At 40.2% G+C, this 22,954-nt stretch overlaps 1 protein-coding gene across 1 annotated transcript; it reads right to left on the reverse strand.

Annotated features, from left to right (window-relative positions):
• Positions 1-281: 281 nt before the first annotated feature.
• C7 (complement C7) lies at positions 282-21,693 on the reverse strand (the record flags this gene model as incomplete). Its single annotated transcript, XM_084278514.1, has 18 exons — positions 282-469; positions 2,358-2,542; positions 6,307-6,403; positions 8,445-8,636; positions 9,657-9,789; positions 11,167-11,254; positions 12,134-12,305; positions 12,857-13,085; positions 14,084-14,250; positions 14,661-14,774; positions 15,439-15,682; positions 16,881-17,015; positions 17,637-17,775; positions 18,530-18,671; positions 19,484-19,625; positions 20,545-20,617; positions 21,358-21,413; positions 21,688-21,693. The coding sequence occupies 18 exons, from the start codon at positions 21,691-21,693 to the stop codon at positions 282-284; spliced, it is 2,502 nt and encodes an 833-aa protein (XP_084134640.1).
• Between the last annotated feature and the right edge of the window lie 1,261 nt (positions 21,694-22,954).

Here is a 22,954-nt window from a genome sequence, read left to right on the forward strand (position 1 = left end):
CAATATTTTAAAATTCTGATGGAAATGTGAAGTAAATTTGCCAGTGCTGGGGCCTAGGCAAGAGCCCTGTCACAAGTGGTAGCAATGAGTGCAGCTCTAGTGAAGAGCCGAGGGCCCTGATTCACAGCCAACCAGAGACAATGCCCACCATCCCATCAGCCATGGTGGACTTCACAGCAGAGCTTGCCATTGGTAGAGCAACGTTCAAAGAATGTCCTAGGCGAGAGCTGACACATTTTGACATATCCCACGGCAATAAGCAAAATGAACCATAACATATCTTATTTGCTCTGTGCATCACAGGGCCTTATGCTGACAAGGGTGACAGTCTCCCCCTGGCATTTCAGCTGTCCGGCCTCGCACTCGGTCATGGTCCGACGGACACCAGAGGCGCTCACTTCGGCACAGATCTGTATGCCTCCTTCCTCGCATGGCCCATCTTCATCACAAACACAGCTGTTGGATTGCGCTACGCAAAAGCACAGAGAAAAAACACTCAGGATGGCATCTGACTCAATGAAAGCCAAACTAAAATGTTTCCAGCAAAACTGTTGGATTGACAGCAGCTTCCTGGAGAGTGCTCGGTACAGGAAAGATACAGGCCTGTCAGAATAGCTCCAGATAAGAGAAAGGACATGGACCTGTTGGAACAGCTTCAGAGGAGGGTCACAAAAATGATCAGAGGGTTGGAGCACCTCTCCTGTGAGGACAGGCTGAGAGAGTTAGATTTTATCAGCCTGGAGAAGAGAAGGCTCCAGGGAGACCTTATTGGAGCCTTCCAGGCTTATAAGAAGGCTGGGGACAGAGTTTTGAGTACAACCTGTACCTACAGATCAAGGGGAAATATTTTTAAGCTAAAAGAGAGTAAATTCAGATTAGAGATAAGGAAGACATTTTCTATGATGAGGGGGGTGAAATACTGGCACAAATCACCCAGAGAGGCAGTAGAGGACTCATTTCTGGAAACATTCAAGGTCAGGTTGTTTGGGGCTTTGAGCAGCTTGATCTAGTTGAAGATGTTCCTGCTCATTGCAGGATGTTGTACTAGATGACCTTTAATGATCCCTTCCAACCCAAACCATCCTATGAATCTTTTCTAACCAGAGTATTACCTGATATTCAGTGGAAAAACTAGAAGTGGAGTGGTGCACTGCTGAGGCTCCCTCTGGTTGTGCTTGTGGGAAAAGCTTGCTTAAGGTGCCTGAGATATCTCTCTCAAAGACTATTCTCATGTTACTGCTTGAAGCAGTTTGTGTATCTACTGCTCCACAGTCCAGATAAGATAGGAGATTTACTTGGACCGTAACAAGCTGATTATGCAGACACTTTCAGATAGTATTTTTATTTACATACAGGCAGTTTCACTAAGCTAAAAGGATCTACTCCTAGGAATAAATGTATGTAGTTGTAACGAGCTAAATAATCAGATAAGAAGCTGCTCCTATCTGAGATTTATTTTTCATAACTGTGTCTTTGTTTTGGTGCTGTATGTTTATTTTATTTTTTGGCTGTGTTTGTCTATGCTGAAGCTCCAGCCAGTTTTGATTATCCTTCGTTATTATTTTTGTCTGCCAAAGTCATCTTATCAAGTCATCTTTTATATTTTCAAAATATGACAATGGTTGTGCCTCTGTTGCACTTCTAAAAACCCAATTTACTTCTTTATCTTCCCATTTCTGGCAACCCTCCATTAAATGCAAGGTAGTATAGGACACTCAGTGAAATTAGATCAGGAAATCAGAAAACTTTCACTGAAAAAAGGTTCCAACAGACTGGGACTATTTCCTCTGAGGGAAGACACATTCACCTGCGATCATGATATGAGAAATTCGGGATAGGTGGTGAAGTACAAGCAAAAGTAAATGGCTTTCATAGATACTATAGAATAAGACATTCAGTTCCCTGCCACAAGATGCTGCTGGGGAGACTGTTCTGCAAATTTCAAGAAAGGATAAGCTGTTCCTGTGGGCAAGAGGGACTACAACATTTATTGTCTTAATGAATTTAAAACAGGTGGACATACAGAAATAAGAGCAGGGCAAGGGTGTTGCCTAAAACTTACAGAGGACCAATGGGGTAACCCACTTAACAGGGACTAGGAATAAGCTTTCTCTGTAGATTGTCCATTTTGTTACGATAGCCCATGGGATTTTCTTTTCCATGGCTGGAGCTTGCTGCCATGGTTGGACACCAAACACTGGACTGAGGGTTTGAATGAACTTAGCAATGCACTGTGCTTGTGGGAGAGACTGAAAATACCATAGTAGGACAGACCTACAGCTAATGCATAAACTGGGGATAGATATTCCATTTTGATCACATAGACAATTTTGCTGAAATTGTGAAGAACCTCTTACCATCACATTTTTCCCACGAACGGCATGATCCACATGGTATTTCACGTGCCTGGGGCATTTTGCAGTTTTCTGCATGAGTAAGAGAATATTTTCTGCCCATGCACTCCAAGGCATGCATCTTGCAAACAGTTAAAAGCGTGTTTCTCTTGTTTCTTTGATCTGTAGCACAGGTGTCCAGAGAAGGACTGAAAACAAAAAGAGGGATCTTGCTATTTAAATATGCTTTATCTTGGTACCTCTTAAAAATACCCAAGGGAGTATAAAGCATTCAGGGTCCAGTTTCATTTACTCCATTCATTGAGGTATCTCCTCAGAGTGCAGAAAGGGAACTCAAGACATAGTGGTAAATAATTCAGGCTTCTTCCTTGATGTGGCACCTCAGCAGAGCCAAGGATGTGTTCCTTCTGAAGGACAGCAGTGTTACTGGGTATATGCCAATGACCTCAGTAGCAGTGAGACTGAAACTTCAGTTAAAGAGTGTTCAGACTTCAATTATTCTGTAATATATTACACATACACGGACTGAATTGCATACAGAGAAAACATCTTATCTACATATACTAAAATATAAGTGTTCCTTAGTTACAAGAGATGAGAATATGCCAAAAGACTTTTTCTCTGCTGTGCTTAAAAGCTTCATGTTTTACCAAATAAGATGTTATCATCCAACATCAGAGACCAAAGATATTTCTGAAAATATGCATATATCTCTACAGAAACTTTATGAAAAACCTGCTTTATTTATCCAGGGATTTTGCTTGTTTACTTCTTGAAAATTGGATAGTGTTCTAACACCCACAAAAAAAAAATGAGCTTGTAAAAGTGGTAATAGCAATTCTTGGACAACCTTAAATAGTCTTTGCTTTGGGGACAGTTCCAGGAAATTGTTATCACTTGTGTTTCATGCTGTAAGTGTAGGAAGAGAGGAAAATGCTCTTCTGTTATTTCTGGATTTTAATCCCAAACCCCAAACTTCTCCATTTCTTCAGTAACATCTATGTGTAGTGAACAAAACAGCTGCCTCTCCAGAGCAGGGCATGCCTGTGCTCTCCTGGCCACACTTTACAGCTATGGGTAAGATGCTGTGCCAGGCACAAGAAAGCAGAGACCCACTCCTGAAGGATGGAGAGCCTTGAAATACGTCTCCAAAGGCTTATTTTCAGCACAGCTCCTCCATTTCAGTTCACAAATAGGCACACAGAAACATTTAGTGTCTAACATAGCAGTTCTGAATGCACACCTCAGCTAAAGAGGTGTTTGGTGGTGTAGAGAGGTCAATGAGGTATGGCCAAATGGCCCTAATGAGCTTCATGGGGCTGTCTGAGTTGGGGGGGACAGTCTCTGTGAAAGTGGCTTGTCAGTGTAGAGAAGAATTTGGAACAGGGAAGGGATGGTAATAAAGTCCTGATTCACACCTTGCTCACTTGCTAGCCAGGTGTTAAGGTAATTTTTCATTTTTCTTCCCCCACCTCCCCCCCTACAATCTCTAGCTACTGTATACTGTCTTGAGAGGACTTCACATGCTTGTTATGGGTGGATCAGCTGAGAGAAAGCCAGTGGAAACCAACATGTTCAGATGGGTAAGAAAAAGGATCGAGAATCTCTGCTCATAAGAGAAATTAGTAATTTGCACTCACTGCTGAGAAATAGTATCACAGAGCTAACAGCATGACAGCAGTGCAACAAAAAATATTAGAGGCAAGGAAAAATCCTTGTGTAAAGTGAGTGTGAAGAATTCAGTACCTTTCACCTGAAAAAGCAGGCTTGTGTAAGGACGAATTTTACTAAGGCACATATTGTGACAAATATAAGTCAGCAGATGTCTTTTCTCCCTTTCACCCGCAATAAAAGGTGGAAATAGTCTTTAGCTGGAGGCTGAGGTTACATCTGTGTTAATACACTGACTGTGCTCTGAACCCCAGGGACAACTCACACAGAATAGCTAGTGTCCATTCTGTTAAACTCTGTCCCCCAAAAGATGAGGACCACATCCGACTGCCTGCTAGGAATTGTCCCTGACCCTAGTAACTTCTGTGCTTTGCCTGGGAATTGTTTGGGAGATGGGCCTTGTCAAAGCTCTGCCAGGAGCTGCCTTAGCAGTTCAGCAGCTCTGGTGTCCAGGATTGTTCCCCGCTTCTAACTGATGAGGATAGATGTAGCCTAAGGCATCACGTCATGAAGGACAGATTGCTGCTCACCATTCTAGTATGGGGTATTCATGCTGTCCCTGGAAATCTCTGTTGCTAGTCTCTTAGTAATTGAAAGGATGTAGGATGGGTCTGAAACCATAGTGTTCCTGAATTCCCACATGAACACTTGTCCCCAGGTCTTTTCCCAGCAAAGGCTGCTGCTGAAAGTCACTGCCACAGCAAAGCAGGCCAAGTTACTTCTGATCTCTTGAGGAAGGATCTGCTTACATGCCTTACTCCTACAGCCTTAGCAGACTGGCAGATTAGTCTGCTTTGACAGCTGATGATTTATCCTTCTATTATTAGATGTGTTATTTCAAGACGGAGTGAAAAGATGGCATCAGGTAACACAAATGACTGTTATCTATCTTCCTGCCAATTTGAACACAATTATAAAAAATAGAAACAGGCAAGTAGTAGATTAATTATAACTGAAGCCTGAGTGCATAACTGAATGTAATTCATTTAACTCCCAAGGTTATTTTGAATATGCCCAAGGCCTTCCCCAACTTTGTGGACTTCCCTTGTCTTCCATGTAACTATCCTCAACACATCCATGAACCAGAGGAGGAGTTGCCTCAGTTTAATGAGTATTGAGACATAATACATAAAGAGTAGGACCGGATCATTTAAAATATTAAGTTGTTTAAGGATAGCATTAGAGACTTAGCAGAGTTGTTACAAACCCAACACAATTGCATGCAAGACAATGGCCTCAGAGCCTATGGAAGTAGCCAGTGGATCTACAAAACCTGAACTAAGCTCACCCATCTTAATTTTGAGATGTTCAAGTCTGCTAATTTTGGCTTAAAGCAGTATCACCATAAAGGGCACTCTTCAAGCATGTGGCTGATGGAAAGTACACCTTCTCCATTAAGCAGTCTGGGTACCTTGTGAACACTTGGGATGACTTCAACATTTCTTCCTCTACTACATAAGAACAGGAAAAATATGGTCTGTTATCCTAGAATTTCCAAACTGCTCGGCTCCTGCTATGATACAAACCTGGCCAGATTTCATATTCAGAGCTCACACCCACTATAATGACAAGTACATGAAGTTTCATCCAGTCTGAAAACCGGACCAGATGTTGGAGTGCTGAGCCCTTTGGCACATCTGGCCGTTGATACTAGGTGGTATCAGGTACCTTCTTGTTACTCCTTTGTTTTGGTTCTTTTATCTCCACATTCAGCAAGGAACTCAGCTACATTTCTCCTGCATTGTTTAATGCAGAACATAAGCTTAGATCAATCAGGAAACAATAAACTGTGCTCTGAAAGTCAAGAGGCCAGGAAAGGTGATGTGACTGGTCTGTGTAAACTGCTGTGCAAGTGGGAGATTATATTATTGTTCCTTTCATAACTCTCCAGTCTCTCAGCAGGGAAAAGAAATCTGCTTTATTTCACAAGCTCACTACTTTGATGGTTTATATCCCAAGGGTCTCTGTTCAAACTTTTTCTCAGTCTTCTAAATCTTCAAAATATCATTTTATCTTTTTCCATCTATTTCACAGATCAAGTGGAGCTGAAATTATCCCTTCACCTCCTGTCATCTAACCAAATTCCATCACTGCTAAGCCCCACTGACAGCTCTGACAAGGCAGGTAAGTGATGAACAGGACATTGATTGAGCTGTAAAGCAAACAAAGCACTATGCCTTGTTCTCATATGACTAAAGGTTTCTCATCTGTCATGGGCTGAAGACTTAAGAAATTTAATTGGTCTTGGAGAAAGTCATTGCCAAATTCAGTCTGAACTTACCCACACTCATAGGGCATTTTGCACACACATTGTGACTGCTGCACTTTCTCCCATGGCTGACATTTGGGCTCTGTCACTTCGGGTTTCACACTGGGCACTGAAGTAGAAGAACACAGACAGTGCTATTAAGGGTCAGAAAAACAAGGGCTGTTAAAGGTCTAGTCTGAAATTATCCTATCACTTAGGCTTAAAAGGCACTGAATTTTACAATCATGACATAAAGTCACATCCTGCATGTTCATTAGAAGTTCCTATTGCATGGAAGGAATCAACACTATTAAAACAATGATACACTTTGCAAAGTTACTGATCAGTAATTTATCCATGGGTCATGAGTCAGATGGAAGGAGACAAGTACTGCGTTCAAGCTTAAACATTCATCTCATTTCTGCATCAGTTCTTTGTTTCTGCTAAACTTAGTGGTGCTGAATCATAGCTGACAACAGTTTTATCGATGGGTTTCTGAGTTACTGGCTTCACTGTTTTCACTAGAAAAGCTAAGGCTCAAATAGCCTATGTAGAAATGTGAACCTGAGTATCTTTATGCACTGATGGCAATGAAAACTAAAAGTTTCATCCTTAATTCTCAATCTGCACTAACTTTAAAAATAAAAGCAATAGTCATTCTTGGAGAATTTTCATGATTGTACTGTTCTTTGAGTGCTTGAAAATAAATTCCAAGCTTGAAAATGAAATAGATCTTTGCTAAACATTCCTCTGGAGATTTCTGTAGCAAACAACGACAAGACATTGCTAAATCCATACAGAGACACTTTCTGAGAAGGCTTTTTCCTGATTTTTGTTTTAGATTAGGTGCCTATAGTTTTCTACTTTAACACAAAACTTTAGTATCCCTGAATATTGTCACTTTTAGGAAAAAAAAATCAGCCCTCCCTTATGGATTAATACTTGCCAAGCACACTAGACAGGAAGAAATTGCTAGAAAAGAGAAATAAAGCTAGTTGCAGTGCATTGAAATACAGACACTAGGCACAGCCCTATCTTGCTGCAGAGGGGAAATTTCCACCAAAAATCACTGCGTTGCCTCCATCCCCGGGGCTGCTGGGTATGCTGCATGTTACTGCTGAGTAAATGCTCTCACCCAAGCATGTGTGCACTGCTGTATCTGTGCATACATATTTTATAATGTTTTACCCTTCTTATCTCATATTCCTTATTTTTTTACCTGTTGTTCTAATTGCTACTCTAATCTAATTGTCCCTTTTTTGTTTTGTGGGGGTTTTGGTTTGTTTTTGTTTTATTTTTTACTTTTGTACTTATGTAATGCTCTTGTACAGACAAGCACAAACTGTTCTTAATGATAGAAGCATTCAAAACTGTTTTCAGTTATTACTGGAATTTGAATATATGTGATATAACAGAAAGCCAGATGAAAATCACACGCTGAGGCTCAGCCTAGGGAGTAACTGGCAACAGTATTTCTACACTGGTACTGCAGCAACATTGAGCCATCTTTGTATGGCCATGTTACTACTGAAATCTTCACACTTTCTGTGCATGTGGATATGGTAGTGGCAGAGGACTTATGCTGGGAATCTCACAGGACCATTGCCTTTTGAGATCCAAGCCTGACTGTCAACTTCTTGAACTTGAAGAACTGATTTCCCATTGGTTCCAGTTCCTGGAAGTTTATTCCATATCAGTTGCGTGACCATCAGATGAACAAAGGAGTCTCCAGCCCTTTCCTTCTGTGCCAGGAGAGGCTGTGCACTGAACAGGTTCCAGACAGAAAAACCATACCACTAAGGTGCAGCTCATGTGGAGGTGGTGTTACACAACATGGGTGGAAATGGAAGATACATGTATGGTGGCAGAAGTGGCACCATACATCCCAGGCAATCTCTTAAAATACATGTTATTGAAATAACTTGATAGCAATTAAGGAGAGGCGAGCAAAAGGCTCTAAGGAAATCTCACAAGAAATGCCTTAAGGCATATTGTTTCAACAACCCAGAGAAAACACACATTTCTCGTGCTTCCTGCTGGTGATATGAGTATGGCTTCTTTATCACTATATCACTAAATCAGCTATAGTTATCTGTATCTTATCTACATCAGCCATAGTCTGTTCAGGAAACAAACTTCTGCATTGCACTTGGAAGACTGCAGTGGCTTACCTGCTTCCTTGCATCGGATAGTCTTCATGTCAGGAGACCACTTGAGACTGGGCTCACACAAAATAGACCGTGCACCTTCTAAGTGCATGTCACGTGGACAAGACAGAGTTATTCTCTCACCAATCTCATACACAGGTTTCCATGGCTCTCCTTGCACACCCCCTTCCAGGGACGGAAGGAGACAAGCAGTTTCTAAGGATTGAAGCATTTGAGATAACCACCATGAATCAGTGGATTGCAGAAAGCAGTCACATATTTTATCTTCTCTGAAATTCCTTAACAAATTGAATATTAAAATTAGCTGACTTCCCTGAAGAAATGTGTAATTCATGTAAGCACAGGCTATTAAGTCATCACACCAACCAAACTTGTGCAATACCAAGGACAGAGTGACAATATCTTCTCCTACTGCCTCTAGGTCCAATCCTAGCTTGAAGAGACCTTCTCTGTTCTTAGGACCCATGATTTTGTTGATGATTCATACTAGAGAGTAACATCAGTAATAGCAGAGAGAGGATGGGAGGACCCTGGGAGACCATTCGCTAATACAGAAAGAGATGACACTTAAACAGCGTGGACTAGCATTTGTTGGGTGGTCAGACCTGGTTGGGAGAAGGAAGGATGGTGTTACAGTGCAGGTCTGAAAATTCTTGAGTCTATCTGGTCACAATCAAAGTTGACTCACAAATAAAATGTGCAAGGAAAAATTAAAGAAACCCTTTGGTTACTGGCTGGGTTAGAGGAAAAAGCGAAGTAGGGAGATCATCCAAGATGTAAAGTGATACTTAGAGTTATGTTCTTATGACAAGGAGGTTCTTTGAGAACTTTGTGGTTACCCAGTGCTGCCCACTGGACCTTTTTGTCAGTTTGCTTTAGACATAGTCTCATCCCCATTGCTCTTGATTTAGCCACAGGACTGAATTAAGCACCAAAGTTTGTTTCCACAGGAAGTAACTGTTGGGCTGGAATTTATTCTCCCAGACATCCAGCTTTCCTTAAACCAGACTTTATGGGCATATTTCTATTTCAGTATTTCAATAGCTAGATTCAAAATAAAACTCAATTTAGACTTGATTATGTCTAGGGAACAGGGAAGTGCAGGGGTTGTTTTTTCCACTATTGATGTTGCAAAGCAGACATTCAGAGATGTTTCACTGGAATTGGAATTCAGGAATGGAGTTTCATTTCAAAACAAGAATCAGTTACACATACCCTTGCAATATCTGTCTCCAACTTGCCACTGTAAATTACTGCCACACTTAGCAACAGGATCGCCAACAAGAGAATATCCATGTCTGCAAGCATAAATAATGCTTTTCCCAACAGGGTATGAGTTTTCAGCATTCTGAAAGAAAAAGAACAAGTGAAATTTTGTATACACAATCTAAGAACAATCAGCAGAGTTGGACTTTTTAATTCTGGGATGCAATAGCTGACGACAGTGAGAAATATTAATGTCACTCTACAATGAATCAATGTGAGTGTCTGGAATATTGGGGGCAATTCCTGTTATCAATAGTCAGTAAATGGGATCAAAATGGGAGACGATGCTGCAAATAAGTAGAACACAGAGTAAGTGGGCTGTATTAACTTAGCAAAGGGGAGGGTTAAAGGTTAAGGTACCATGCAACAGGGGTCTGGCAGTGGTATGTCAGTGATGGAACAGTGCTCTATGCCAGTGTATAAACTGACTCTAAACATGGCTGTTACCAAGTATTATAGGTGGAACATAAGATTTTGATCAGTTTTCCAGGGGAATCAGTGGAGAGTACATGGCTTTGCTAATTCTTAGGATGCCTTGTTAACAGCTTGCTAAAGGTCAATGTGATACGGTCACTTAAAAGAGCTGGACTTGGAAGCCACAGCTCTTTTCTCATTTTATAACCCATTCTCTTATAAGGAGAGAATTTATTTTAAATTGAGACTACTCCACAAATGGCATGGTTTTACCTTTAGTTTGTGAATCAAAGATATCAGTATAGGAAAGAACTATTGATTACCCCCCAAAAAAAAACAAAAAGAAAAAAAAAAGACCAGCAAAAGATAGACACAAGGTGTTGGATCTTGGCTTGGGTTGCATTTGTGTGGAGACTAATGGATTTTGAAATAATTTTTTTGTTGAGCAAAAAGAACCTTGAAAATCTTGTAACATGGAAAAGGCATAATTCATTTTTCCAAGGAAGGAATGAGTCTCCTTTGTTAAATAGGTCAAAGTTACAGTCAGCCAAACAACTTATCAGATCCTAGTTTCGCCAGGGTACAAGTGCAATGGTGAGTTACTGGGTATAGAGTGAGGACTCCAGAAGTCTGTTTCTAACTTTGCTATGGTCTTGCCAGATAACCTTTCTGTGCTGGTTTTTTCTCTGGTTTCCTGTGTTTTAATATGTAATTCATGTGGCAGATTTTTTTTTTAATATGCTTATAGGGTAAAGGACAAGAAGATTACTTTTCTCTATAAGTACCATGGTCCAGAAAAACAAAGATTTTGTTCTGCTTTCAGGTGGAGGGCTTTTTTGTTTTTCTTTTATTTTTAGTAAGAATTCTTGGCTAATATAATGTAAACAACAGCCAGGGAGAAATGTTGAGAAAGCTGCTATAAAGTAGTTCTGATGCTAAGCTTACCAACATAAATCCAAATTTGCATGTGAATATTTGTTTTAACTATAGTAGAGACACTGCAGGTACAGATAGGAAAGATTACAGAGGACTAGAAATAACTTACTTGAACAAATCCATTTTCCAAGAGAGGAGGAGGTGAACAGAATTCTGTAGGGGTTATGGATAAATCAAAACAGTGTGGTTCAATCAAGCTAAGAAGTAAACAAATGTTATGATTTAGTTTGAATTTAGCCTCCCTTCCTTTCAAAATTCTAAATGTCAGAGTCAAACCCATTTTCAAGACTATTATGCATCCCATTTACATTGCAATTATACTTAAATCAGTGACTTTCCAGGCTCAGAGAGTGCTAGAGTAGTGTCAAGTTTATTGGCTTTTGCCCCATTTTCTAGTATTATCCTCCAGGTGCAACACACCTTGAGGTGTGTGCAGTTGTGGGTGCCACAGTAAGAGGGACATGAAACTATTGGAGAGTGCCCAGAGCAGGGCGATGAGGATGGGGAAGGTTCTGGACGGGAAGTCATACAAGGAGACACTGAAGTTACTTGGTTTGTTCAGCCCGGAGAAGAGGAGGCTGAGGGGAGACATCATCATGGTCTATGGCTTCTTGATGAGGGGGAGTGAAGGGGCAGGCACCGATCTCTCTGGTGACCAGGGATAGAACCCAAGGGAACAGCATGAAGCTGAAACAGGGGAGGTTTAGGTTGGATGTCAGGAAGAGGTTCTTTACTGAGAGAGTGGTTGGGCATTAGCACAGGCTTCCCAGGGAAGGGGTCACAGCACCCAGCTTGGCTGAGTTCAAGAAGCATCTGGACTCAGTCCCATGCTCTGACTTGGCTGTCCCATGTGGAGCCAGGAGTTGGACTTGTTGTCCTTATTGGTCCCTTCCAACTCAGGTTATTCTATGATTTTATGATCTGATTCACAGCTTTCTGAACTTCATTCTGTTTCAGCTTAAATATGAAATCTTAGTAAGTGATCTTCTCCCTGAATTCAATAGCTTATGCACCCTTCTGAAATGACTTTTTAGATGTTCCTGTAGTTATGCTTCAGATGTGTCTTTTCTGCTTACCGGAAATGCTCCAACTCTTCATCTTCACATGGTCTGCTTTCATGCTGCTCTCCTATGCAGGCCTTCCCTCCACCACGGGGCGAGGGGTTGTTGCAGGCTCTACTCCTTGACTTCCTTCCCCCCGAACAAGCACTCCAGGAAGACCAGCAGCTCCAGTGTCCATCAACTCCACCTACGTAACATTTGGAAATATTTCACATTAAACCACTTTGGAGGTTTGTTGTTCTTTAAGAAAAGCAAACAAAGAAATAGCAAATATTCAAATCTAGTGACGACCTAAACTGTGACCTTACCAAGCCTTACAAATAATTCCAAATTGCCATGATCTAATCCTACCCAAACTTATCTTTTACATAAGTATAATTTCATGGAGTTTGTAAATTAGCTAATTTTACATTCTCTTAGATTCTGATATCAGGTATGAATAATTAAAAAGAGCAACAGTAAAAAAGAATCCTTAATTTAGTATGTATGCTTATTGACGGAACGGTACATTTCGAGTGCTTAGCATCATCCACTGCATTTAGAAAGAACAATACAAACAAACATTTGCTAAGCAAAGTCTCAGGCTCAGCGTGTCCCTCCCCATGCTTTGTGCTTGCAGCAGTACCTGACCCTGCCACTGCACATCAGCCACTTTCAGGACGTGCAGCAGGACAAACAGAGCCTGGAAAAGGGGAGCACACTTTGTCACTTCTAAACACGAGTTTAAAGAGTGCTGACCTGGCTGATCTTGCACGAGAGTTCCCAGCTCACAAGCTGCTCCAAAGGTATAAGGCCGGCAGTAACACACACACTGAGTTCCTTCCACAGCTGCCTCACCACCATTCTGGCATGGCTGACATTTGCAGGGATCGTTTTCAGCCAAATATTCTTCAATGGCTTGTTTTAGGTAATGCTTTTTGACTGAGGAGCAGGGCACTTCCTTTACAAGCTCATATAATGGTGTTAGCTACACACAGTAGAGAAACATTTGTGTTAAATAGTTATAGTTGGGATATAAGAGTTTATGAGCACATTTTGCCATGTAAAATAATCTGCAGTGTATTCTCCTACACACGGGAGTTCATAGATGCTCTAATTTGCCAGCTAGATAGATAAACTTGTATGTTATTATTAATATTAGCCTTTTTTCTGAAAAGTCAGCTCTGCTTAACAGCATTTCTTAAAGCTACTGGTAGTTTAGTCGTGTTCAAACATATTTGAGCTATGAGACACAGACCACTGGTAGGCAGTAACCTAAATTCTCACCTGGCTATTCCTAGACTAAAAAGCTGGACATTTAAAAAACCCATTGTGTTATTGCAATGAGTAGTGATTGAAGGTAATAGTAAGTGAAAACACTTCACATTTCCCTCGCCTATTTTATGATAATCTATACTTTCTCATTTAATCAAACACTTCCCAACAGAAATCTTTTCGGTGTGTGCCTTTCTTCAGCGTGTGAGCATCTCTCAAAAAGGACTTGGTCAAGGTAGTAGTGAGTACAGTCCTGCCCAGTTTAGAAATCTCTGGCTTTCCAGAATTCCCAGTTATGCCAAACTTAGAGATGCAAAAAGAAGGAAGAGGGATAGAAGGGATACATAGAGCCTGCAAGCCAAGTGGAAGCCACACAGACACGCCAGTATGCATTTCAGAAAGGGGATCTCTGAAATCCAGGCTTTCTCTGTTGTTAGTGTGACTCTCTTTTCTTAGGTAGGACTTCACTAAAGTCACTTGCAGGTTCTAAGATTGTAGGCATTGACCTGTCAAAGGACCTAGATTTGTGATGAAGCCAATCGCATTAGTGTCATGGAATTTTCTTCCTATGTATTTTTCTTTTTTTTTTAAGTGATCTGAAACCAAAATGATTGCAGAGTGCAGCCTGATTAATCACCAGCTATAGCTTAATCATTTCTCCCCTTGAGGTGATCCCATCTGCTCATCTCTGCTTCAGGAAAACAGCCTTACCTTTTTTTTAATTACTCTGGGATAGTCTGTTACTGATCTGGCCCAAAAGGAGTATCTCTGACTGTTCCCAGCAGGATTATTCAGCTCAAGGTAACTAAGGCCAGCAACAGCACCTGGGCTTCCTCCTTCTACGTAGGGTTCTCCTTTAATCTTATTACCACTGCTTCCTGTAAATTCAGGATGGGGAATACAGAAAATATCAATGTTGCTGGAAACAGAAACAATACATGCAAAACCTATACTAGGAAGTAGTGAAAGGACTCATCAGCACAGAGCAACAACCTGTGCCTGGATCAAGAGTTCCAGCGTGGATAACATATATGAAGTATCTGGCTCTGCAGGTGTCTTGGCAGCCCCAATTTAGGACATCCAGAAGAGTAGTAGTTACTGGGAAAGAGTTGGCAATGATTGATGGGTAATGGAGAAGCTTTTAAAAAAGGTACTTGGTGTCTGGGTTCAGCAAGGTAAGACAGAGTTCAGCAAAGCTATCAACATCTGCTCCTCATTTTGACTGTTACTTAGGAGGAGAAGAAAGCTGAAGACGTGACAATGGTATGAGCCACTGTTGAACATTTACCTGAAGAAGTCTGTAATATTTCATCCAGTTTGGAGCACTTTACTTTCTTCTTTTTCACAATTAATGCATTCCAGCCTGATGTAGTGCACTCATACATGTCTGTTATGCTCAGACCTGCAAAAAATCAATCCACAAACAGCACTGTACACAGAAAGCATGTTGGGTTAACTTCCAAGTTTCCCATTGACTTGAGATGTGTTTTAGAAAGGAAAGAACCATGAAGTATTATGCTAAAAGTAGAAGGTAACTAACTAGCACATACTGTGGGAAGGTCCAACTGTTCCTAAAGCCTATGGATGGAGGCTGAGATATTGGAGGTGCATCTGGGAAAAGTTTATTCTTTCCTTCCCCTCTTTTCTCAGCAGTTCCTAATCCTACAGCATCTCCCCACTGAGTACCATCACGTGTCACTGTAATTCCTCTGTAATTTATGCTGCTTTGCACAGTTTTTCTGAACATTAATCTCCAAGTAATTTTTAAGCTTTATCATAATTCAAGATTTAGATTGGCAGCAGAATTCAAGTTTAGCCTGATGAGATCCTGAAATAACCTTCAAATCTTTGCTATCCTGAGCACTGCAGATCATAGATGCAGATCTAGACTAAACATTGTGGTCTGAGCCCTTTTTATAATCTTCTTTATTTGTCCCATGAAGAGAATGTAGCAAATAGTAGAAGTCTCTTACTTGATTGTAGATAGTATCTGGTAGAACATGCAAAGTAATGTTCATTCTTGTTTATTAATTTTGTTTCTTGTAAGAAAAACTCTTGTACCCTACCTTCCTGTTGGATTTTTTCGGTATCCATATAAAAAATAACTTTGTAATGTCCTCCTAGAGATCCAGAACTTAAGAAATGAGTCCCAAAATGTTCGATAAGTCTTCGGTAGGCACTATACTCATAGACAACGGGAAGGTTGGCCAGTTCCTTCCAGAAGGGCTCCGCAAGATTGAGGAATTCTGGGCGGTTGTTAATGAACTGAGCAACTTCCACACTGTTCTCAACAACCATCAACTGCTTGCTCTGGGGGAAGAAAAAGACATCAGTCATGATCCATGTCACACTCAAGGTGGTTCCCACTAGCCAGATGATGTGCACCCAACACTGGTGCTACCTGCTACCCAATATTGGTGATACTGGCTACCAAACAGCTTTACAGAGCTGTTATAGATGTTATATATGTCTAAGCCTCAAGTTAGGAAGCATCTTTTAGACCTTCATTTTTAATTGCTGCGTATTTATAATTGCTGAATGATTTTCTCCTGTGTAACTGAAAGCTAACATAAGGAAAAATAAGAGACAAAAAAATATCACTCTTCAAAGCTAATGGTTGTTTCCATTATCTGGCAGTAGCAGATTAACAAACCCTGTCTGAAAGGAAATGAGAGGCACTAGACAAGTTGTCTTTGCACCCTGCCCTGTCTAGAGGAGCCTTTCTTTGTAATGGGCTCCAGACATTTTTAGGATGCTGCTGAATTTTAAAAAGCTATATGCCTATACAAAAAATGGTCAACTCAGCCTCTCAAAGTCGCTTCTAAACTTTGTTATGCTAAGTCTCAACATACATAACTGTTAGTGTGCTAAAAATAAGCTTGGGTATCATAAGAAGTGTAAATTTGTTACTTGATTTTATTTGCTATAAAATAGAGGTTATACTTCGTAATTGAGAGTTACTTTCAAATTCTTTATCTACCACTGCTTTTTAAATAAGTCAAAGGTGCAAGCACTGCAACCTCCTGGCTGTTTAAGACAACAGATCTGTCTCTTAATGGGCTTCTACTATTGGAAAATGTATCCTGAAATAAACTAGCTTTAATCACAGAATTATGTCATTTTTAATTTTTTTTTTTTGCTCCAAGATACTGACAAAGGAGGTAATAAAATAAAATACAGCAAATGATTAGAAGAAAATGGAAAATACTAGTCAATTATAAGAAGCTAATGTTTTTGTCCTCAAATAGAGAGGAAAACAGCTTGTACATAAATAAATTAGTAATAAAGAGGTAAAATGGAGAAAGTAAAACCAGCAGCCAACCCTTCTTAATTGCTAATGAAACCAACGATCTCTTTGTAAAGGTTTTATGAGGTTTTTTCTGTCATGGACTTTGTGCCAAAATTATCTAGATAAAATAAATATTTGTATCTCACTATAAAAGCACATGGAAATAATGATGAAAATGCTCATGCAAAATACTAAGCCACAGTGGCAGCCTATACATACCTTTTGATTATGTTGCAGAATTTTACTCTGTGAATAACTGTGTCCACTGTTTGAGTTCTCATACCTCTCTACGTGTTTCATGTAGGACCAGCTGCTGTTGAAAAACTCATAACTGAAATCATTCTGAATTTTAACCTAGAAGATGAAAAATAGAGTTCATCTATATAATGACCTTCAGGAAGGATGTTAAAAATAATAACACATAGAGTAGACCAAGTCTTCCTGATGCAAAAAATCAGGCTGAATCCATTTCAGATTTCATAAAAAAATACTGAACACTATTAGAAATGCATTATGTATTTTTAATATTTATTTGTATATTAAGTATTTGCTTTATGAGGTCAAGTACATTAAGAATTGCTTGGAATGCTTTTGATAAATGTGAGACAACCCAAATCTCTGAGTGACTTCAAACAAAGCATATCTCTGGAAGATCTCCATAAAGTACTCCAAAGCCTTGTGCAGATAAGATTTCTTTGGGTGATCCAGGCCACTACTTGTGCTAAGGACTGGCTTTACTCTAACCATGAGAGAAATTAGACATCACATCCAAGCAACTGTAACGTATTCCCTTCCATTTTAGCAAGATATACACCAGTTTGTATTTCAAAATAATAAGTGACCACAGAGAGGGAACACGTGTTGTTCAGCTGTGCTTAGGGAAACTTACCTGCCAGGAGACCCAACAAGCTTTGCATCCTTCTCCCATTTCTAATCATGACACTAAATACAAAGCTGTGCTTAATGGAAACATACCTGGAAAGTATAAGCAAGAATGCTTTCGCTCAGTCTGTAGTATTCTCTACCATCACCACTAAAGACTTTTCTGCATTGTGCTCCAAAGCTTTTTGTGTGAATGACTCTTCCCCTAGTCTCACCAGTAATGGCATTGAAGCTATGAGAAAGAAAACATGGAAGATCACTATGAGATTATTTTACAGGAGGTGCCTGTATAACTGAATGCTGTATCTGCAGATTAAGATCACGAATAGATTTAAGCAAGAAAAGGGAACATCAACTGTCAGACTTCTACACCTGCAGAGCGTTTTACAATATGCAAAGAAAAATGTTGCTCTTCATTTGTAAACAAAAATGAACACATATCATTATCTTTTAACATGAAAACATTTGTATTTTCCAAACCGATTTCTATGAAGTTTCATTGTTCCAGTGAACAATGCAACAGCGATAGAACAAGGCATCCATTCCAAACTGGTTTTGTATTATATGTGAATTATATCACATACCAACTGATATGACTATGCAAAGAAACTTATAATAATTATTTTTCTAGGCTGCAGATGCGATGTACAAACAGAAATCCAAAAAAAATTCAGAAAGAATGAGTGTTGCTGGCTCATTTTTAATATGACAGTGATTATACATTTTTGGTTGACATTTCATTTCAGATGTTTTTAAATAGTAGGAATGAGAGTTAAAAAGCTTTATTCTGTGCTTCAGATCAAACGGCCTATACATCCTGGCTACACTGAGCCACTGGCATGATGGAGGTGGTTGTACTGAAGAATTCTGCATGGATATTATACCATAGGCCGAGGAAGTCTATCTGTACAGCCAGAGGTTGTAAACACAACAAAAATGTAAATGCATCTGGCAGCAGTACTACTGAGCCTGACACAGAACATTACCCTGTTCCTGTAAGTTCTGAATTCGGAGGTGTTTTATCAGTATCACATGCAGTTGTCTTCTCTTCACATCGATCTTCATCTGCACCATCTTCCTCACAATCCTGATCTCCATTGCACACAAGAGATCTGCTAATGCACTGACCTAAATCGGAAGAAAAATGCATGGGGAAAGGAGAAGCATTTGAAAATATATCACCCCAAATCAAGGCAAAAGTCCCAGTTATCTACTACATCAATTAGCTTGTTCAATCCTGTAATGAAGAGTTGGTACACAGGAGGGGTTGTGAAACAATAGTAAATGTAGACATGAAGAAATAATGTATAGCACGCTTCAGAGAACCATAGTCATTCGACGTTTATGATATATTAGTAAAACAGTGGACTTTTAGATTTATTTCCTGAGCTTTCATCCTTTGACCCTACCAGATGTGATTAATTGTGATTATCTCACTGGCAGCACCAAAACATGTTTATCATATTCCTCTATGACAAATGTCTACCTACTCAGGTAATGTGCATTCTTGTGAAAGTAATGGAGGCTGCTTGGATACTAGCACTGTTTTAGGGGAGGATTAGTTTCCATGACCTAAATGATTTCCATGATGTTTGGATATAGCCTAGAACATCTTTGAATAATCACATCTACATCTGCATTTCTTAATTACCTTCTCTTAATGAAAAACCTGTAGCAAATCAGTAACACAGATTGACTTAGAGAGAGTACCAGGGCTACAGCATATTATCTGAAAAGCTTTGCAACACTACAGATGAAATTAAAAATGTGTGTAGTACTCTGAAAAAAAAAAAGAAATATCCTGCTTAACCAAATTATCTGTAGGTCCGGGGTTCTGCAAAGCCTTTGTCCATTTAGTAAATTTCAGAGGATAACAGGATAACAAGGCTATCTTCTGAACTTTATGACCAGAAAAAGGTGCAAAACATCTTGGATGGTACCTGAGAAACACCTGAACCGATCACCACAGCCATCCTCTGTTGGGCATCCTCTTGTGGGCGTGCATGGTCTCGTTTCAAAGGCATCCCCAGAGCAGGGGTTTCCCCCATACTGGCCGTAAACTGCCACTGTCCGTCTACGAATCTGAATGCAAGTCAAGGGAGATCTTAGCAAATCCAGATGCTTGCGAGGAATAGGTTACTAGTGTCACAAAAATGCTACCACTCTGCTATGGTAAGGAAATAAGATACACGATATTTTTCTGGGAACAACCACACTTGGTATCACCAAAATGTGGTAACAAACTCCCAAGCTAGTAAATATCAGCTATTTTATATGTAAGGAATGTGGAATGTTGCATAGGCTTGGCTTGTTTGTTCAAAAATCTAACAAGTTACTGAAGCCAAAAGAAAAATGCTGACACATTTCAGTTTTGGTTTACGTTTCTAATAGGACCAATCATGCCTAACACAAATTTGCTAAAGTTCTTGAAAGTAAACAATGTCATTAAGTAAGATGGTAAAATCTAACATCAAGTGGGCTACCTTTTGCTTTTAAAAAGAATAAATACAGTCTCATGGTGCATCTTTAATTTTGATTAAACCCTCTCAAATTGATCCCACATCAAAGTAAATGAGAAGGGAGCATCTTGTACATCAGAGTTGCACTGCAAAAGTCACCAACTTGTTTTCATTGAGGATAATACTTCATAACCAGGATTTCTCTCCTTAAGATGTGACTCCACTAATGCAAGATCAACGGAATGGTACAAACCAACATCGGGGGAGGAATGAGTGGGTGAGTCAAGTTTTTTGAATAATCACTGAAATAAAAACTGAACAAAATATTTTACAACATGAACCCCATAGTTTTGAAAGGGAACAGAGAGAGACAGGTTAGAGAATTTCCATTCTGAGTTCTTTGCCATTGATCCTTCCCATTCTGCTGGGTTTTTATCTGACACCTGATTTAGGGTTTTAAAGATACAGTGGCTCCTTAATTACTGGGAAAAAAGTGTATGTTTGTGAAGTCATGAGTATAGAAAAACTGTGTCTGTCTATACCTGTTTTTGGGTACAGCCATCACACTCAGACCATGGGCCAAAAGAGTTCCAGCGGCAATGGACTGGAGAAGGGCTGCTTCTGTAGTATTTTTTTTTTCATTTAAAAAAAGAGAAAGAAAAATCATCACAGATCTCCATCCATAAGCATTAGTGCAAAACTTTCCTAAACAGCAAAGTAGACCTTTAGTAAAAAACAGGGGCAAGATCAGGCTCCTTCTGAAAGCACTGGGATTTGCTTGTCATGGGTAAGAAAGAAACCTGCTCCTGCCTGTGCTTTCTGATCGCTGAACGACAGAAGGAGCCAGGCACGTCCACCAGCCCAAAGATCAGCAAAGACTTTGTGCAACCGTACACTAGCTTCAAAGGTGGGCTTGGCATCACAAAGCAGAGAGAGGCCAGATCACCTCGGGGGTCTGTCAGGGTGCTGGCAGGGGCTCACAGGGTGCAGCAGACCTTCCTGCAGCACCTCCCAGCCAGTTTGCCAACGGGAAGCACCAAGGGTGCAACCTGCTCCCAGCATGGGGGCTGGCTCAGCATCAGCTGTGCTGTGCTCTGCAGGCGTGCGTCGCTGTGGCTCATGCCACCACTGCCCGCTCTCTTCCCGGAGCGTGGTTGGCTCCTCTGGGCATAGGTCAGGGACACACTTACGCCTCACTCTTGTCACCACTGATCGCAAGGGCAGCAGTGTCTCGTCTCCCTGGAAGTATATCTGAAGACCCCTTTAAGTCTCATCCTGTGTCACACACTAGAAGTCACCTGTTAAATTATACATGCTTAGTCTTCAGCATTGTAATTTATTAAAGAAATATTCACCTGGAAGGAGTGGGAAAGAAGCCTGAAACTTCCAGCAACAAAAAAATCCCCAGCACCTGAAAAAGAGGAGCAAAACCAAACTTGCTCTGCTGCCACACTCTCCGTGCTAGCTTGTGCAGATGTTCTAACTTCTTGGAGCCTTTACACTAGACAGCTGAAGAAATAGAGGAGAACATCTCAGCTTTGTTGTGCAAGCTGTTGTTTTTTATTTTCTTCTTCCTTGCAATGCTGCCCAATTCCATTTTCAGCTAAGTATTTCTTCTTATAAATTAATGTTTCATTGCACTTGCCATATTCACTTCATCAGTACAAATTAAGTAAGCATCTTACCTTCATGTTAGATGAAATACTCAGATATCCAGCAATTACCAGGGAAAATGCACTTCCACTCAATTCAGCAACCAAAGGAGTCAGTCAGTCTGTCTGCTACTGTACGTCTCTTTTCACTCTGCCTCGCAATTCTGTTTTTCTTTCCCTAAAAAGGCTGAATATTGCTGAGGAATTTTAATCTTAACCCATCCAGTCCTCTCCAGGGACACAGCCTGCTTTGGGAGCTGTTCAGTGTTTTTAAGACATATAAATCAAGGCTTGGATGTACTGTCTGGGGCTGGCACAAAGTTGTGAAGAGAGCTTACTGGAAGAACAATCATCTTTTCCTTATCTTCTCTCTCACAGTTTCTTTCCCCTGAACACAACTTTTCAGAGATCACAGGCCAGTCCTGGTGTCAAGCTCACTGCGCCAGAGCTGAGTCCCCTGCTTCAGTAGGATGAGCTGATCTAGAATTAATCTGATGATGCCAAGGTTTAATTTTGATGATGAATCTTCAGTCACCAATTCTGCAGTCATAGTGATTTTTTTATATCAGTTCTCACACTGAAAATCAGCTTTCCAGAGCTGAACCATTCCTGTAAATGCAAGAAAATACCACTGCTGGTTATCATTACTTTATCCTAGAGGATTCCAGGTGAGGCCCTCCTGGAAAAGCAGCTTCCCTATCTGACAACTCTTCATACACTACATCTCATCTACTATATCTATTTTGAACAGTTTAACACAGTCCTTAGAAAACCAAATGCTTCAGGTCACAGCATCACTGCCTGGTGACTTTTAAACCCTGAACTTTGTTGGCATGGTCTGTTTTCCTTAAGAAGATGCTGAGACAGTGGGTAATTTATTCCATCCTTAAGAAGGAGGCCTGTATCCACTCCTCAGAAGTTTGCAACCCCAGAGCCAACTTAACCAAGACAGAGCCTGTCTTTGGGACTTGCCAAGTTTAGTAACTATGAACCTCTTTGATAATGTAATTCATACTCTTTCATCACTTCTGTATGTATTTTAACACTTTTGATCAAAACTCTCAGGGTCTTATTAAGTTTTATGACCAATTTGTGCAACATTGTCAGTGGTTATTTGGCTATGAAAGTCATTATTAGAATTGAGTTAAGCCCTTTAAAAGCTGGACCAGAATCCAGGAACACCAAAGAATATTTTATCTCTCCAGGCATATATCCTGATCTTTCAGGTTGCTGTTTTAATGGCTCAGATAGCTATTTCTATGAGATAATGTAAGTATCTCATTAGCTATAATAATCCTCA

Source organism: Gallinula chloropus (assembly GCF_964237585.1).
Source record: "Gallinula chloropus genome assembly, chromosome: Z".
NCBI classification, from domain to species: Eukaryota; Metazoa; Chordata; class Aves; order Gruiformes; family Rallidae; genus Gallinula; species Gallinula chloropus.